The sequence below is a fragment of the Gallus gallus genome, chromosome 5 (assembly GCF_016699485.2).
Source record: "Gallus gallus isolate bGalGal1 chromosome 5, bGalGal1.mat.broiler.GRCg7b, whole genome shotgun sequence".
Taxonomy (NCBI): domain Eukaryota; kingdom Metazoa; phylum Chordata; class Aves; order Galliformes; family Phasianidae; genus Gallus; species Gallus gallus.
In genome coordinates, this window is record NC_052536.1 from 48,267,005 (window position 1) to 48,286,956 (window position 19,952).

The 19,952-nt window shown below is 39.0% G+C and overlaps 1 protein-coding gene and 1 long non-coding RNA gene across 6 annotated transcripts in view; one reads left to right on the forward strand and one right to left on the reverse strand.

The window, feature by feature from the left end:
• BEGAIN (brain enriched guanylate kinase associated) overlaps positions 1-19,952 on the reverse strand; it is a 148,664-nt gene that overhangs the window by 95,426 nt on the left and 33,286 nt on the right. For 4 of the 5 annotated variants that reach the window (XM_015287793.4, XM_040701263.2, XM_040701262.2 and 1 more), the window contains exons 1-2: positions 10,079-10,240; positions 9,699-9,727 (exon numbers count right to left, since the gene is read on the reverse strand). In XM_015287793.4, the coding sequence (XP_015143279.2) occupies positions 9,699-9,727; positions 10,079-10,096 (47 nt within the window). In that variant the 5' untranslated portion in view covers positions 10,097-10,240. Of the gene's footprint in view, positions 1-9,698; positions 9,728-10,078; positions 10,241-19,952 lie in introns of those variants that run through there. The other variant, XM_046942492.1, reaches the window with a different exon arrangement.
• LOC121110858 overlaps positions 1-19,952 on the forward strand; it is a 199,818-nt gene that overhangs the window by 34,399 nt on the left and 145,467 nt on the right. The window lies entirely within an intron of this gene.

The following is a 19,952-nucleotide window of genomic DNA, read 5'->3' on the forward strand; positions in this document are numbered from 1 at the left end:
CAAGACACATTCTGACTGACCACAAGGTTGTTACTTGCAGGCTTTTATACACTGCTGGTGAAAATGTAATACGAATGGTAGTGACTGCACTGAAAAAAGAGTGTTTTGTAGCTGAGAATCTGCTCTATCAAGAAGTGTTATTGTGCTATTTATTGTAGTTTCCATAGAAATAAATAGGAGGTACTACTTTCAGAGTGAACGACACGAGTTGGACCATGAGAAGGTTTTCACTCAGTAAGAAAATGTTTTTAGACTAGAATAGAAGTCTTCAAAGTGAAACATATAAGGAAAAAAGCATCTGTGTTAGCACTGATTCTCTCAAACATTTCCATATGTACCATAGAATTAACAGGACATCTGAAAGTTGTTTTTTTTCTTTAATCTAGATGATATTCAGTCCTGGTTTGTAAAGGAAAACTACTAGCTCTTAGCATGTGAAACTGATCAGTTCTTGTGACTGAATCTATTGAGGCTGTGTCAAATCATGAGGTGTAACACAACTAATGGAAAGCAAGTTCAAGACTAGTGTTGATGTAAAAATCTGCATCAACAGCTTAGTCAAGGTGGGGGAAAAAATGTCAGCTGTTATCTAGCAAGCTTAGATCATATGCAATAGATAAGACAATTCTCTCTTGAAGTGACATCTGTTAGCCGAGTACCTGCTTAGTGCTATAATTGCATAAACTCCTGATTTCTCAGAAAAAAAAAAAAAACTTCTCACAAGTTTTAGTTCTTCTTAAAGTTGTTCTTAGTTATTCTTCTTAAAAGAATAGGAAAGGGGGGATTACTCTGTTACTAAACTGTATAGGTCAGCTAAATTTGGCCCAAAGAAACCCATGCCATTCTTTTTCTATCTATGACTCATTTCCTCCCTTTCTTGCCCATATGCTCTGTTGCTGGAGCTACCTCTTCAGTTACACAAAGGGCTAATTAACTTTTTTCTTGAAAAAACCAAGACTGTTGATTTTTGGCCATTCCTTCACATAGGACTGGGGAAGACTCTGCGTCTCCTAAAATAGCTAGAAATTTCCTGCTGCTGGTTCCTCCAGTAGTGGAAAGCTTAATGGTGCACAGTTGATATGAGAGACAAACTGCATCTTGTGAGTAAATAAAACAGGATCTGATTTTTTTTTTTTTTTTTTTCCCCCTCTTGACTGGGATGGTTATATTTTCCTGTGTGTTATACTATTCTTCTCCGAGAAGCTTACTTAAATATCATTGTTGCTCTGGCTTTCTCCACTCTACTTGTGTTGCTTTAGACTAGTCTTTTGGATATCTCCTACCCACTCAGAGTATCTGACTCTCACTTGATCTTTCAATCTTTAATTGTCAGTCTTGCACCAACAGGAATCAAAATGTAGATGTGTTGTTGCTATTCGCAAGCTGAGAGTCAAAACTAATCATACAGTTTATTCTGAATTCAAATATAACTGTTCCATAGCTTTTAGACTGCAGACATACAATCTGTAGCAATGTTTCTTTACAGAGAACAGTACTTTCAGCATCATAAAGAACATGACTCTGTCCGTGAATGTACTTTGTTACTAGATCCCTGTTGAGGTGCTAAGAATAGTGGCCCAGACTGCAAAACGTATTTCAGCACTCATGGATCTGTCTTAAATCTTGGAATGTATTTGGTTACAATAGGCCTGAACTGCTCCCATTTAACTTCTTGGTAACACTATTTCCTTGTTACAGGATAGGGATAGGATTCATACCAAGAGGAAAGGACAGATGACACAGCAAATACAAATTTAGTTAAATATATGAGCATAAAGTCATTTGTCATGCATTTGCTGCTACATAAATGTCATTCCAAGCACCTGCATCTGTAAGAGTTGGCAGTAAGACCAATTATGCAGCCATATAGACATTTTTTTTTCTATTTGTAGTCTAGTCTCTACAGGGAGACCACTGAAATCCATACCACTTTGTGCAGTACCTTGGCTAAGCCAAGATCTTGGAATAAATGGCAGCACAAAGATTTAGCACCTCTTAAAAAGAAATGCACAGAAAGGGAGACTGCTGGTTGCTTGTCTCTTCAAATTGCCTACTGTAAGAATGAGCTGTAGGGAGATGGCCGAGGGGGGGGAAAGAAAATATTACCATTCACTGCTGGAAATTCTAGGATAGCTCTCCTAGAGCTAATAGAGCAACTCCTTAAACTGATCTCCCTGTCTAAATGGCAGTTAAAGCTATCAGACCACATAACATAAGAGCATCTCATTGACTTGATTTGGACAGATGCTTCAGAATTAAGTTCCTTTGCCTTGATATAGATGGGAAACTTAGTCTTGCCTAAGAGGGTGATTCTTTGGAGTAATGAAAGCCTCTTGTGAATGTGAGGGTCTTTTCAGCACAATGAAGAATTCCATGGAAAGCTCAGTGACCTCCAGAAAAAGTTTGAAGCTCCTCTTTTCTTCTTGGATATAGTCCTCCTTCTCTGCCTCCTCTCTGTTTAAAAGATATGTGAAATTGACATGAGGCAGTCAAAACTTGCATTTTGCTCTGCTTAGCCTAAATGTAATTTGTATACGATGTCCTGGTACATCACACAACTAAATTAGCTACTGCAGTGTTCTTCTGTACTACTCTGTAATGATGTTTCCATTCCTAGATGCAAGTCTGTTGTGTGAGCTGTGTGTGCGTTCTCTTGCAAGTTAGAGTTTTGCAGATACGGTGATGGTTGGGCAAGTTCAGAAAGTAAGCTAGATAACTGTGCTCCTCAGAGCTTTGTGAATGCACGTAGGAAGGAAGTTATGCTCTGAGAGATAATATACATATATACATAGTTTCTGGCTCTGTTTATAAATATCAATAAAATGAGTTAGTGTGCAAAGACGATGAACTTTTCAATGAGGTATAACTTGTTCCTGGAAGAGCTGAATAATAGGAGTTGTGTGGTTCACACAAGTAGTAGTATAGTCACACATGAGAGAATCTAGCAAAGGACCTACAGCCACTAATAATCCATCTACCCTGCTTGAGAGTTCTATAAACTATACAACCCTCTTATTCATTAATTCCTAAAAGTACAACTACTGTTGATTGTCTGTATTTAAGCATGTTGTAATTCTAACTAAAGTCATCCCTAAGACAATTCAGACCCTTAGATTTTTACTTTAACTTGTGATAAGCTCAGTATTTTTCTTATATTTCAGATAATATTCTTTAAAAATCAAAATTGAATTATATCTGCTTATAGAGTTTTTGAGTGTATTTGCAAATCACTTGTGTGTAAACGAAGAATTGATTGGTAAATTAAATTGCCTGAGCCATGCCAGCAGCAATAGCAGTTGCAAAAGCCTGTAGATAACTTGTTTGCAACACTTCTCTCCTTCCTCACAACAGCAAGCATTCAAAATGTACTTTATTTCACCACACTCAGGTATGGTTCACAAACCATGCTTCACTTGAACGCTTTTTGGGTTGCAGCTTAGAAGTCTTTATACTCTTCAGCTTGTAAGATTGTTTTGTTACTGCTGCAGTCATCATCTCTGCTAGCTGTGTAAGTTCCTGCTCTCGCTATTTAGCACACTTCTCTGGTAGCTTCGGTCTGAGTGCTTACATAAACCGAAGTCTAGTTGCTATTAGCAATAAAGAGAATGGGGAGAGCATCCAATTTGCCCACCTTTTGATTTTTCTGACAATCAAGGATCATTGCATTTTTGAGAAAATGTGTCCTGGAAACTCTAATCCCTGTGTCACAAAACTTGAACTAATCGTGAACACTATAATAAATAGACCTTTTTTCATAAATATTGTCAGACTATCCTATCCCTTTTTCTTTTTTTTTTCCTGAGTACTCATAGTATTGCTCAGTGCTGCACTTTGCCTTACAGGAAAGTGGTAGGCAGAGCGTTATTTGTAAGCCTGGTATCGCCTAGGTCCAGCCTCTTCCCCCATGACTCACTGCAGCTCCCAGTTTGATGGCATGGCTCATCTCCTCCTACCTACTTCCTCAGTCTCTTCTGATGTTTGCTTAGCTCCCACTTGTCCCTGCAGGCCACTTTCCTCTGCTGTACCTGGTTTCCTTCAGTTTCAATCTATTCTGTTCTCTTTTCCTGTCATGTTTCTTGTTTGCTGGACGCTTCCACTCTACTATTTACCTAGAGCTAATAGATGTAACACAACACTTGTTACACCATGTGACTGGAGATTATTCCTTCCATACAAAAACTCTTGCCTTTTTTGATCATTTTTCTAAGGAATGGATTGAGGTTTAGGGTGTGGGGCTGTAGGGCAATAGAATTCCACTGAGTTGAAGTTGTACTGGTTTGATGGACTAGCACATATAACAGCAGCTGTGAAAATGGATTGGACTCATATGAACTATGCAAGCATACTGTGGCCATAATAGTGTGAATAAACCTCCTAAAACTGGTGGCTCTGAACTCCAGCTGATTCCCAGCTCCAGTGTTATTGTTTCTTGAGTATCCATTGCTCCTACTGCTGTGGTTGGCACTCACCAAACTTAAAGCTCATTGTGGTCTCTGGGGGAGAGAGCTGTGCAGTGTGTTGCAGTTATCATCTTGGATGGCAGGGTGAGCAGAGCAGATATGCTGCGAACAACCCTGCAGGGCTGTCACTGCTTTTGGGACTGCCTGGGAGATGAAAGTAGCTTGCTGAGCAGAGGAAAAATGAAAAACAGCTTCACTTGTTTGACTGCAAGTAGTCAGCTCTCTTCCTATGTTTTTCCTTCTGTATTTCAAAATGGACCCAACATTCACTTATCTACATGACTCTTCTACCATAACCTCTAATGACCCCAATCTCACAGCCTTTTTCATGCCCGCATTTCTCTATGCTCTATTTCTTCTGAGCTTTCCCCGTGCCGTCTCTTTGCCTGCATCCTCAGCTGGGGTTCTAAGCCCCAGCATGGGCTTGAGCCCACAGGCACTGCTGAGCAGATGCTGGAGTTGCTGTTTGCACAGCTTTACTGCTGTCCTGAAGCATCGTGCCTCTATGCAGGCAGTGGCTCTCAGTAGAGCAGCTCTGGATGCAAAGGCAAGGCATAGTGTGTAAGTTTCTTGGAGGGGGGGGAAAAAATCCCCTTGTATTAAGTAACTGAGGTAAAATTAACATAGATACAGGCTGAGAGAAGGGAGGACAAGGTGGGAATTGCAGGAAATTGCAATGTGTTCATTACCATATGAAGAGGGCTTGCTTTATTTATACCAAGTGGCAGCATGATCTAGTGGGCATTAAAGGAGGTATTCACTTACCCACTCAACTACCATAGAAACTTTTCCCCATGGCTGCATGTGCCTTTGATGTTCTTTTTAAAGAGTGATTTTTCCTTTCTTACTGCAGATGAACTCAAACGTGCTTAAGAAAAGTCTTAGGTTTGAAAATTCAAGAGACTTGGATTGAGCTCCTGACTTACTACCAGCTGTGTGAAACAGATCATTCTCACATGCTCTGAAATAAGGGCTATAGTGAAATAAAGATGTTACCTCACCCGTCCCTTGTGAGGTTTGGATCACTTTGATCAGAGATTCACGGATAATGAGTGAAGTGCCACTACTGGTGCTCATGAAGTAATCCTCAGCTGGAAGATAACACAGCTACACTGCAGTCTGGGAAGCGTAATGTCCATCTTCTTGTAGGCACTAATTACGGGAGTCTAACAGTTCATGGTGGTGATGTGTACTGTCCTGTGTATCTTTTAGTTGTACAGTTCAGCATATTGTGAATCTTGAAAAATTAGACTAAAGATAATTGATTTATAGAGTTTCTGATTTGCCACTTAAATTTTAGGAACATCTTCATAAAAAGAAAAAGCTTTTATTGAACAGTATCTACAGCCTTAACTGGTATCTCCTATGGAGTGCCAGAAACACTGTGAATCTGATCAAAAATTGTGTATGAAAATGTCAGGAAGTCTCTTACATCAAACTTCACAACCTTTTACTTGAAAGGTTGAATGTATTTCAAGCAGGATTAAATGGAAGCAATGAAAGATTACTGAGTGAGTTTGTACTGGAATTGTGGTAGAACTGGCAGGCATCTTCCTTTTGCATGTCTAGCCTTGCCAGGGATTAAATTTGACTCAAAGGAGTAGTTTCCTGGGTATTTATAAATTAGTGAGCCAGTCACCACTAGTTGTCTGCAAGGCCCAAGGCTTGGAAGGCATGTACTCCTCTTGGAGAGACATGCACAAAACAGCACAGTGCTGAGTCAAAATAAGTTAGTATAGGTACGTTTGAAATGTGCTTGAACTAAAATTTATAGTCCTTGTTTGCAAACACTATAAAGAACCATGCCTACAAAACTGTTTGCAAGAGATTGTAGTCATAATTAATGTTTAAAAAGACCACTTAGCTGCACACAGCCAAAATACAGTGCAGATCTTCAAGGGGTTTGTGATTAGTAGTTAGCCTTACTTCCTGCGTATCCTACTGGTATGTTGTGGTGTTACAAACATTATGTAATGGTAAGAACTGTTCTGTGTGAAGAATTTGTTGTAGCTACTTATCCTTCTGGTCAAGGTTTCAGTACAAAACATGTTTCCAATGTCATTGCTATATCAGGCTAGATATAGATAACTGCACACTTCTGCTTCTTACTGTTCTTTTCACCTGTCATGCTGTTGGATTCTGTCACCTGGCTGAAAAGGATGTGGCATGATGTTGTGTGCTGCAGGGTTCCCTTGGCCTACAAGGGGAATTACCACTGTTTAATACAAGATGAATTTAATCTTGTCAACCAGATTCTGTGTGAAGGAACATAATGCTGAAGTGTGTGTCTTAACTCACAGCACCATTGTTGTGCTGCCTTGGCTCAGAAAATTCGCTGTTGGTGATCAGTAGATCAGTTTTGTAGCCTTCTGTGTCTGTCTCTGTCTTTTGTGGGCCCGGCCACCTTGGCCGGTCCTTGGAGTGTCCCAGATACACTGGGCAGCAAAAGGAGCACGGCTCGCCTGACAACTCAGAGCTGCCTTTGTAACATGTCTGAGCCTATGGGTCAAGGGCTGCAAGCGTGGAACAGCTCCTTTTAGAAGTTCTGCACCTATTCTTTATGTTTAAAAGGCTTCCTTCTCTCAAAGTGTGCTGTGGACTGCACCCCAGGTTTCTTTAACCCTGGAAATTTTCACCCTGCGTGATTTCTGTGGATGTAATTTTGGGTGTTTGTTTTGTTTTTTATCTTTTTTGCTGATTGCAGGCCAGTATTCCAGACCCCTTTCCGCATGTACCTTCTGCACACCTGGCTTGTGCCTGGCTGCTGCAGGATGACACATCCTCAGCTGGCTGAAGAGAGTAGGGAAGGAGCTAGGCCTAGTAGGACATCTTCAAGTACCTTGTGCCAATGCCTCTTCCTGCGTTGTTATACTGGTTTCTACATCTTACCTATTACAAACAAACGAAAAAAAGCCACCAGCTCTTTCCTCCTGGCCCGTCCTCTTCCCTCGTTATAATTCTTTTCCTTCCCTCATTTCAGGCTCTCATTCCTCATGGTCTCTCTGAGGCCACTGTGTCAAAAAGTTGAGCCAGTCTGCCTTAATCTGGGTGTCAGGCTTGGAGGAGAGGCTTAGGAAAAATTGAATTCTCTCAGGTCTGTGAGTTCAGCATGCATTTAGAATAATGACTCCAGATTTTGTTTCCATTGCCCAGTCAGTTTGCACTGGGGACAGTAACTGTGGACAGGAGCCCAGCAAAGTTTGGATTGGAACAGCGCAACTTCTGCAGTCAAAGAATCACAGAAAATCCTGAGTTTATAGGAACCCATAAAGATCATCGAGTCTAACTCCTGGTTCCACACAGGACCACCCAGAAATCAGACCATATGTACAAGAGCAAGTCCTGATTTAGCTTTCCCATCTCATCTTGCTATACTTGGGCTGCAGCTTGGGTGATAGGGGCCAACGTCAGTCAGAAGCAATTTTTACACACAAGAAGTCCAAGCAGAAAACTTCATTAACAGGCTACTGACACAGCCTGACCCCTCTCTTGTTTGAGTTTAGCTATTAACTCCCACCTCGTTCAGTGGAGCGGTAGGAGATTTCCATCTGTACAAGTGCTCAGGAAGTACTGAGGTAAGGACTGCTGCATGTCTAACAGCTGTAAAACTAGGGTGCTAGGAAGATGGAGCTTTATGACTATTTACTCTTCTCATAGAAAACTCTCTTCTTTTCATTATATTCCTGAGCTTATTCTCCTGGGCTTTGCTGCCTGTTACTGCAAATGTGACAAGAGCAGAAGCAAAAGCATGCCCAAAAAAGTAATAGCATGTGTTTATGCACACATGCTTATCAAGTGAACACGTATCTACACATTTGCTTGCATCTGCTAACAGAGTAATTCATGACATGAATGTGCATATACCATCTGAGATCCTGTTTAGAATTTTTAGTAAGTGCAGAACCACATACTGAGGTTTTTCTCAGTCCTTACTCAGGAAAAAAGAAACAACCACACACAAAAAACTCACAACTATAAAATACAGTTCCAATTTACATGCAAAACCACAATGTGTTGCACAGGATTTTTTTCTTTCAGTTCAGAAGTTACTCTTTCAGTGACATGAAAAAAGTATAAAAATGTACAGCTGAAGTACGTATTGACATTAGAAACTTTCAGTTGTGCATCTTCAAGTCCACTGTGAGAGATAACCTCCTTGTTCTTTTGAAAAGAGAAACAGAATTTTGTTTCCAGCCCAGAATTCATTAGCCATCTGTTTTTTTCTTTTTATGATTGCCATATTTTATCTTTACTTATTTCCAGAATTCTAAAACTTTTCTGTGTTTCCAGAAACTCGGGGTAGTCATTCCAGACTCATGGAATCTAAAAAGTTGTGCTTGGACAATAGTTGCCACTAGCCAAACTGAGTCACCGGGCTTGGGGAAGGAATTTAGACTTGTCCAATAGAACCAAATAAGATCAGGGCCAGTGTTTTGGGTTATCAAAACAAGCTTCGTAACATATTTAAGGGTAAAGTAAAAAGCTCAGCTTTTTATTTTGATAATAGTCTAATTTTGATAATAGTTGATGATTTAATCAATAGACAGGATTTGATTTGAAATTATTTTTAAAGGTGCTGGAATGCTTTTTTTGTTGTTTTTTCCTTTCTTAATAGCATACACAAAAGCAATATCCCCCAAAGCAGACTTGTATTCGGACATGAGATGGAAAACTTGTATTTATAAAAGCCATCTCTTTTTGCTTTAAGCAGTGAGATGTGCTGAGAAACTGGTACAGTATGACAACATTTTAAACACGGAGGAGATGAGATTTGTCTGTCTGGTATACAATATAAAACAAAAATCGAACACCAATCTTACAACGTTATACTGAAACAAACCACAGTAATTAGATGCTTTGAAGTCAAGCCTATATTTTCTTCAGCTTTTTCATGAATTATTGATCCACTTTCCTCATTAAATGGAATGGTAAGCTCTTGCAGTAAATGGACAAGTGACTACAACATTTATATAATCATATATCCTCTGCATCTGGCAATAAAACACGTTTGTGTATAAAACACCCCTTCTGAATTGACATGTCTGCAAAACAGATTTACTACTATAACCACATTCCTTTTCTTTTGTCTCTAAAACACAGCTTCCCTTACATCGTCATGCAATCCAGTATTTTACTCTGGTCATATTAAGCAACATATTTTCAAAGAGTCTGTATTGTCCTTTGTGCAGCAGAACATTTCTTGTCTATAATGAGATGTAAATAAACTGTCTCACTTACCTTATTTTCTCCATCTCTGCCGCAGAGGCCTACAAGAAATCAAATAATAGGAGCAAGTGAATGAAAGGAAACATTCACTCTGCAGATTTATGCATAGTTAAGCTTTCCAAATGGTTTTCGACAAGTGTCTACAAAGCGACGGTAAGCAAACCCCACATCTGCATTAGCCGAAAATAACACTGAGAGATTAACTCAGGAATAATGCAGCGCGCTGCAGGAGTACTGTATATACCCACGAGCCATGGGCAACAGAATGACTCAGTTGTAGCACTGAGGCAGAAAATGGTGAGAGAAAGAGGAAGAAAAAAAAAAAAGCAGCAGCAAGTAACAGGTTACTGTGCCTCCTGGATTTCAGATGAAAAGTTGAAATGCAGTGCTACCCTCTGCGCAGTGGGCATGGCAGCAGTGCTCGGCTGGCTGGGAAATTAAAGTGACTTCATCACATGTGAATTTGGATTTGGAGTTCAATTCGCCGTGTTTCACGGAGCCTGACAGATGGAGTGGACACAGGCTGGCATCCTTCGTGGGAGTTTCAAATAGTCAAATTACTTCCCTCAAGTAATTCGCTATCTTGACAATTAGCATCTCAATGCGTGTAGGCTTTTTGTTAACCCCTTCATTGCTACTCATCTGCAACTCCGGTACCTGCCCAGTTCCCTCTGCTTGCTGTGTAAGCTGGGCTCCTATTAACCCTTCGGCAGCTTCACGGCACTTCTGTAGCCTTGACTTTATACATCCTGGTGGAGCAGAAGGTGGTAATTTCATTAATCTGCCTTGTTTCTTTTTACCGTAGAGCTGCTGTGAATCCTACTTATCTGTAGCACAGAGACTTATTAATCTCTGCCAGTACTTATATGAAAAGCAGACTCCTGTTAACCCCTTGGATCTTTTTTCATCATTATCTTCTGCAGGTCCTTAATAGCTGCTTCCATTTCATCTAATCATCCTATTGGCACAGAATCTCATCAATTCTCCTGGTCCCTTTTTATTGAATCTAGGGGATGAACACTTGGAGCAACCCTCCAAGCTTTAGAGCCAGATAAATCCCAGCATCTCAGAAACTCTTATTTATACTGAAGGCATTGCCCATTAATCATGAACACTTTAAACCCTATTGATTAATGACTGATGATCATATTTGAGTATGAAATAAAGATTAAAAATAGGGAAATTCTAATCAGTTATCCAACAGGAAATTTGTCAAACTGCCTGATAAAACATACCAAATGACAAATTGTTGGTTCCTCATCATGTCACTCATTTTTTTTCCCTCCTCTTCTCATTTATTTTTGATTTGTCTACTAGATAAGTTGTCAGTCAGGACAATGTTTGCATGATAATTTCTGATGATATATATTAAAGATGGTAGGCATTCAACAGAACTTGGTCTGCAAGAAGCCAGCTGCAGGAAAACCCCTCCTCAGCTTCCCAGGAGAGGATCCATGGTATGATGTGATCCCTGTTATGTGCTCTTTGCTTGTCTATTGGGAGTATGGGGTTGCCCATGGTAAATTCTGGATTTTAAGATTAAAAATCTAACTTAGGGACCTCTAATTACTTTGTTTAATTTCTACCTATCCACTGAATCCATGAGTATTCTAGAGTGTGTAGGAAATGGTTTAAACATTATTGACTGGAAAATGAACCTTGTGGGCTTTTCCTGGACATAGGAAGCCACTGTCAGTCCATGGGGCTTACCAGTTCGGTTTTCCTCAAGTGTATGCAAAAAAAATAAATAAAAATTGCCATAATCGTCATATTCCTATCATTCTGAAGCTAGGCATAATTTTCACTGGAGCTACTTGCTGTTGTTTTGTCTTTAACTGCAGGAGCCACCCATGAAGACTGGGTACTTATATTGTTACCATAACAAAAGCACTAACAAGGGGAAGTTGTCTTAGCCTTGTTTTTGCCTAATGCTTTAAACCTTGCTATACTCATGGTGTCAGGGTGAAGGTTGTTGCAAACGATTTAAGTGCAGGATGGCAAAGGGAATCTGTAGGCTGTTTTTTTTGGCTATACTGTTGACCTTATGTATGGATGCAGGTGAGTCGTTGGCTGCCAATCCCAACAGGAAATTAGTAGGAGAAAAAAGCACAGGAAAAGCTTACACCAAAACAAACCAGAAAACTACACCAAGTTGCAATTTCATCAGTCTTATTATTCTTATTATTTTTACATCTCTTCTATTTTCTTTCCTCACAGTAAAATTTGCTTTCTTTGTGTAAAAGGGGGGCAATTATTCTTTGGACCTCTGGGGAGGTTATCCTCTGCCTTTCTTTGACTATGTGGGCAGAGTGTAGAGTGCTCCTTGCCTCTTTGACTGATGATAGGAGCAGTGTCTTCAGCTCAGCCCTCCTCAAGGAGGATGCCCTGACCTAGGTCAGAGCCTTTCTAGGCCATAGTACTGTGATGTTGTGTCTCTTTTAATGGGAGCTTACTCTCAGTAAATAAATAACAGCAGATGAGAGGACTAAGTCTCAGGTGGATGGCCTAGCTTATATGCTAAAGAGTCAAAAAAGCACGTAGAAATGTTCGCTGGTGAAAACAAAGAAAAGAGCATCCATATAGTTCTCATACGAAGCAGTTTGTCTCAGATCTTTGGATGATCTTTTTTACCCTTTTCTCCTTTCTGTCTTCCTTTTCTTCTTTTTTTTTTCTCTTTTCTCTCCCCCTCTTCCCACCTCTTTCCAAAAACCTTAGAAATTCAAAATGATTTTAAAAGCTTGGTTTTCTGAAACAAATCTGTTTTCAGAAGATGGCAATTCTGCTGAGGCAAAATTGTTTCCTAGCTGGTTCCCTGCCACTAACATGGCCTGTGGAATCTTAGAGTCTATATCATCCTTAGACAGCTCCCTATGAAGGCTCCCTTCTGAAATGTCCTAACAAATTGATTTTAAAATATATTCTAAATGGCTCTGAATTGCCTAATTGTAGGTCATCCTATGGGGTTTACTTCAAGTAAAAAAGGCTGAAGTTAATGTTGGTATGAGGATGTCCTTTATGATATATCATTTATGAGTTGCTGCTTGCTAGTGGGTTTGTCTATTGTAAGTGCCTCATGATGTCTGAACTGAGCACTGTGATTGCAGCCTTGTGTGATTTTTTTTAATAACATTTTTAATTAAGATCAGTAATTTCCTTTAATTATAAAATATCAGATTAATTTAAATACCTTTTTTCTTTTTTTTTTTAAACAATATCAAGGCAGCATGTCTAAAGCATTTTAAATGTCTAAAAATAGCAAGCTTTCTCTTAAAGAGAATCATCAGCCTTGGTAATTTAATGTCCTATATTTCCATATACAGTCTTCTACATAAAATATGGAGACTGGTTTGAAGATTTTCCTTTCTGTGGAAGTGTTTGACTTCGCTTAGGAGCACTGCCAGGCAATGCCTGATAGTACTAGCAGAAAAATCTCTGCTTACCAAGTATTGGAAGAGTGCAGATATGATACAGAACAACTGACAAGACCTTTTTTCTGATAGTTGTAAGCATCTGAATGTACATTTTGGAACAGATATTCTAAGGCTAAGGTTTTTTGTTGCTGTAGGTTTTTGCTCTATTTTCTTACGCTTATTCTGAATGACTATTTGATATTCTTCATTATTTGTCGAGAATAAAATTAGTCATCCAACTGAAAGTGAGGATGCTGTTAATGGAAGCTCCAGGATGTATTACTGTGGTGTTTTTTATTCTTTGTTTCATTTAGTATATAGTTACTGCCTTTCAGTGAGCATGGCAAACTCAATTGTTTTCAAGTCAGTAGAGCAAACAAAAACCACTGTGATTTCCTCTCTCTCTCTCTCTCTCCCCCCCTTTTTTTTTTAATCTCCCTGTGTTTAATTACAGAGTTAAACAATCACAAAACAAAGGCAGAATATTTTTAGTCATTTTCATATATAAGCTATGTCTGGTGATCGAATTCCTTGATTTTATTTTCTTATATGACTGGAGTTTATAATGTAGATTTTTATTTTTTTTTAACAAAGACATCTTTTAATAAAGTAGAAAGTTATGCTGACAGTCTATCACTCTATGAAATTCACATGGTGACAGTATTGGCAAAATATTGGCTTTCTTCCTTTATTATATTAGCATTTTCTGAAGGATAAGAAATCATGAGATTTCAAGTCTCTCAGCTATTTAATGAAATTTCCTTTCTGCAACATCTTTTTTTTACAGATACATAAGTATATATGAAAGAGGAAGTGAAACTTCTTTTTTGTTTATATGTTGGAATGAGGTACTTCATTTTAGAAGGACAAACAGGACTCAGATTCTAGCTTAGTACTCACCAGTCTTCCTGCTATGTTTAGTGGACTTTGAGTAAGCACATTGTCTAGCTGTGAGCAAATGTATAAGACAAGAAAGGGCTACAGGAAGTTACTGACTCTCATTTAGTCTGACTGTTATTATTCTGACTTAATCAGTATTGTGGGAGATACTTTTGTTTCTGTGTTGTGGAGAGCTGTACATGAGAGTTCATAGTTAAGGGCTCCTGAATTCTTTGTACACTTGTAAGCTGCCACATTTTCAACTGCAATAGTTTTACTTCACCATTTCTTTTGTGCTTGCGGTATTACTAAAGTTTGAGAGGAACTAGTGCAACCATATTCCTTTTCTTTTCTGTAGTGTAAGAGATTTGGTTTATGGACTACATAATTTGATAGGATCAATCTTTAATTTAGACTCTTAATCTCTTTTTAAAGTATAAGCTTCAATGTACTACTAAAATGATGTTTGAAAAAATGCTAAAATTTAATCTATAGGAACTTTCATAGAGTTGGAGGAAGCATCTGGATGCATTTGATTTGGCTTCATTTGTTTGAAGGATCTAACATTTTGGTGTTTTTTTTTTTTAAACAAAGAAGTATAACATTTTTGTAAAACACTTCCATGTAATTGTCATGGAAATACAAAGAAAAATGAGTCAAGTTCTCTGCGGTACATAATGGAATATATATTTTTTTTCAAAATAACTCTTTCCATGTACACCTCTGCACCACAGGCCATGGAATACCTCTGCTGTTCACAGATGGTCCACAGACAGTACATAAAAGGTGAAGGGGCACAATATTTCACTGAGAGAAGGAATATGTTGCGATTATAGAATATTTTCCCTTGAAAAGAGGAACGTAATGTATAATACAAAGAATGCAAATACTTCGTTAAACTATGAGGTTTTTGAAAGTCTGACGTGAGGGAAAGTATCTGGCATTTAAATTAGACATGAGTAACCATGAGTAAGACATGCTAATTTTCTCTGTACCACCAAGACCAGTATCGTATCATCCTAGCGTACCCTCTCTATCTGACACCAACATCTGAAGTTTCATACAGTGAAGAAATAAACGTCCACCACCAAGTTAAATAATAAGTAGAAGCTGAGCCCTTTGGAACAAATGACATACAGCGAAGATATTCTGTAAATAAAACCACCTCAGTAAAGAAGTAGATACGTTTTCCTCTTAATTCTTAGAGATGAGAACTAAGTTTAACATCCAAAATCTTCACATCACACCTGAATGCATATCTCCAGATTACCCCTACTCTGATGCATTATCTATCAGACTGCTACACTCCATCTTGAAGAATTTTGGTACTGTGTTACTGAGTGTGAGAATTTTGAGTGTGTTACTGAGCACTTCTAAACTGATGGAAATCAGAGGGTGATTCCAATCACGTTACATTTGGTATGGCCGGTTTATCACTGTTTAATCCTGTAAGAGTTTTATGTTTAAATTTAAGGCATGTAATTCCCATCCTGTTTTTGAATTCTGACAAGCATTTATGGAGAGGTGTCTTATCTGAGAGGGAAAACAAGACTGATTCTTTGACTGCACTCAGAAGACTAAACTTATTCCTTCTGTCTTTTCAGTGTTACTCTAAATTAACATAATCTCAATTGAAAGCAGGTGATCAGAGCTGTTCATCATGTACAAAAGATCTCACCTATATCTTGTATAATAATAAGAATGCCTTAGTACCTTTAAGGAGAATATACAAAGGCTGCTTCAAAAATAATGCCTCCTATTCTATTATGTTGGTCTGACGTGGATGTTGGTGGTATGGCAGTAAAGGTTGAATTTTTCTACCAATATTCCATTATGTTTTGTTGCCACATGATAGATGACAGCAGAAGGGCAGTCTGACAAAATGGCATTTGACATGGAAGTGTGCATGAAGCAAAGATGTGCCATTGAATTTCTCTGTTGGAAAGAATGGCGCTCACTGACATTCTTCAATGTTTTCTGAATGTTTATGGAGATGAAACAGTGGATGTGAGCATAGTGACGTGGTGGGTGGTGCATTTCAGCAAAGGAGACAGCAAAGTGAAGACAAGCCACATTCCTGATGACCATGCAGGTATTTATGAACAGGACGTGAAGGCTCTTGTTCACTGATGGTGAAAATCATAGCTAATTGTGGTGACTATGTTGAAAAGTAGTGTTTGTAGCTGAGAATTTACTCTATTGAATAGCATTAGTGTGCTCTTTGTATCTGCTAGTTTCCACAGGAAAAAAAAAAAAATCAGGTGGTGTTACATTCAGCTTACATATCTGCAGTACATCTTATGGTTGTCTCAGATTTCCAATAGCTCTGCTGAATTGGAGCCTCATATGTATTTTAGTCTAAAAATACACCTAGATCTCTATTATTCCACTTTTAAACAATAATTCTCAGCTGAGCATCTTATGTACTGCTTCATGCAAATAATCTAGGTAGATCAGGACATACTGCCTGAGTAATAAATCAGTTCTTTTGGCAATTTTAGCAAAAATATCTTTGTGTTTTATGTTACTTCTCTGCATTCTTGCCTGCTCATTTCAATTGATAGTGGAAGCTTTCATCTTCGAATTACATTTGCTCTTTTCCAGATAGAGTACAACATTTGAACCAGTGCACTTAATGAAAAGTTTTGCTTCTGGACTTGCTACTTTGTGTACCAATTGATCAAAATCTTGAGTTGGGGATTACAGTGGGATTCCTTCCATCGGCACAGTGAATGGCCTCAACTTGCACTCGTTAGATATTATAGTTAGTGTTATGCATTCTTCCTTTATCGGACGTCCTAAAATTGTTCACACATTCATAATCACTAATGAAAGGTTAGAAAACATATCTCTTTAATAACTGAACTTCTTCTAAATTACCCTGAACCTCTCTCTGACCTTCAATATACACTGGGTCTTCCTTTTTTTTTCTTAATTTCTCTTTGTATGGTTGAAGATATTCTTAGAACTATTGTTGGAAAAATCTTTATCAAGGTCTATTTTCTATGAAGTTATGCCCGAAAGAGACTGGGAAATAGCTGCAACAAGAGTAAGATAGAAAACTTGGGTATTTTTCTCAGTATAGGCCTTAGAGTTCTCTAAGCACAATAATGCATGTGTGAGCACGTATCAAATAACCACAAATGAAAATGAAGATATTACCTGCAGGCTTCTCTTTTGCATGCTTGGGAAAATGTAACATTCTCAAGCTGTTTTATTTCCTAATATTTTAGGATCTTTGTTTTGATTCCTTAGTTTCATTTTCATTCTGTAAAGTCTCAGAGCCAGCTTCCCAACAGGGGTAAATTAGCAGAGCTCTGGTGAAGTCAAGCCTTGCTGATTGATACCACTAGAGGCTCTGCTCTTAAATGGCTGTTCTGGTGAGTCAAGCTGATTTCTGTCATGCCTAATATTCTCAGCTGGCATGAAATGCTGTAGTCCTTCTCAAAAAACCATCCCTGAAGTACTTGCACCTGTTCTCTGTGTTGCTTGGCAAACCATCTAGTGCAACCTGAACAAAAAAAGCCTGAACAAAATTAGGCAGCTCTCTGCCTTAAAATGGTAAAGGGGCTCCAATTGCTCAGTATGTTTTTGTATACTTTTTCTCAATCGAATGATTTGAATCTGTGCACTTAGTTAATGTGATTAAACTGACTACTTGTATTGTAGATATCAGAAGAGATGAGGCTCCATAGTGCTAGGAGCTGTACAATACGAACTCTTTATATAAAGAGGAAAGCCTTTCTATGATAATCACAGAATCATAGAATCGCTAAGGTTGGAAAAAATTGACAGGATCATCCAGTCCAACCATTTGCCCTTCACCAATAGTTGTCACTAAACCATGTCCCTTAACACAACATCCAAACGCTCTTTGAACACCACCAGGCTCGGTGACTCCACCACCTCCCTGGGCAGCCCATTCCAGTGCCTGACCACCCTTTCAGAGAAGTAGTATTTCCTAATGTCCAGCCTGAATCTTCCCTGGGGAAGCTTGAAGCCATTCCCTCTAGTCCTATCACTGGTTATACATGAGAAGAGGCCAACCCCCAGCTCACTACAACCTCCCTTCAGGTAGTTATAGAGAGCAATAAGGTCTCCCCTGAGTCTCCTCTTCTCCAGACTGAACAATCCCAGCTCCTTCAGCCGCTCCTCATAAGGCCTGTGCTCCAGACCCCTCACCAGCTTTGTTACCTTTGTCTGGACACGCTCCAGGGCCTCGGTGTCTTTCTTACAGTGAGGGGCCCAAAACTACACAGTACTCGAGATGCGGCCTCACCAGTGCTGAGTACAGGGGGATAATTACTTCCCTGTTCCTGCTGGCCACACTATTTCTGATACAAGCCAGGATGCCATTGGCCTTCTTGGCCACCTGGGCACACTGCTGGCTCATGTTCAGTCTAGCGTCAATCAACACCCCCAGGTCCATTTCCTCTACACAGTCTTCTAGCCACTCTGCCCCATGCCTGTAGCGTTGCCTGGGGTTATTGTGGCCAAAGTGCAGGACGTGGCATTTGGTCTTGTTGAATCTCATCCCATTGGCTTCAGTATCTTCATAATCTGACTGGATTAAAAAAAAAAAAGATAGATCCGTGCAGTATTTTCTTTCCCTCCCTCCTTCCCTCCCTTCCTTCCTTCCTTTCTTTTTTTATGATTCTAAGATACGGCAGCACTTCTGTTCTGTGAGAATAGACGGATGCACTACATTTTCTGAACAGTTCTTCAGCATTATGTGATGCCATAGAATTACAAAATGTTAAAACAAAAAGGTGAAGCCAAGCTGTCTGTCCAGCTGACCCTCTGTAAACTTTACTTCCAGCTAGCTTGACTCCAGTGTGAACCCACCAGGTACTGTAGATCAGTAAATACTGTAGGTGAGTGGAGGCTGAGGAACCAGTATAATGTGTAATCTTACTAAGGAAAGTCTGTCTCAAACTAATACATGGCAGTACCTACTGCACAATGCCACTGTATTTATTATGTATGTGTCTATGTTACAGACAAAGCTAACTGTAAATGTAGACATTACATAAAGTATTTAACCACTGCATTTGCCTCTTAAGAAGCTCCTGTTTATCAATAGAGAATATACAGTGGTATCTCTGAAGCACTGACTTCCGTCTTGTTAAGGGTGGCCTTGTACTGAGTGGGACCGAAGCTTGGGTCATCTCATCAGGAGACCATACGGATTATGAATCCTAACACAGTTGATACAAGTCTTGTATGTTTCTGTGTTTATGTCTTTATATCTCTGCATATTTTCTTTGTGAATGCTGGTGATGGGAAGTGGGAGAGAGAGATGAGAGGGGGAGCAGAACTGCACAATTCCGTCATCCTACACTCATAGAGCTCTATGTTGCTACAAAACATAAATTTTCTGTTCTAACTACATCTAATTCTACCTAGATGATTGAAGCTTTAATACATGGGCCTGTTATACAAGGCTTTAACAATTAATTTTTCTTATTGTGCTCAATATCTCTGTGCCCTGCTTTCAGTGGAAGACAACAAAATTGCTAAGAGAACTGGAAAACTACTAGCCAAAGCAATACTGATTAAGATAGCTGTCTTCAAACAAGAGAAAGTTATCCATAGAGAGAAAGGGAGTGAACCATTTTTTGTAAATACTATGGACTGAGTAGAAAACAATAGGCTGAAACTGAAGCCAGAAAGATTTATAAATTAAACAAAAATGCTAAGGAAATAGTTTTAATTACAGGGACAGTTATATACTGAAATAATTGTCCATGATAGCTGTGGGATGCCTCATGAAGTTTGGAAGCATTTAGGTACAACTTGTATTTCATAGGGCATTTTGTAGTTTATGAACTTGTCTGTGTTCAGGGAAGTTTAAGATAAGCAAGATGCAGCGATACATCCAGACAATGTCACAGATATTTCCTTAAAAAAAAAAAAAAAAAAAAAACCAAAAAAACAGACTTCAAAGCTTTCACTTCTCCTGTCACACAGCACTTGT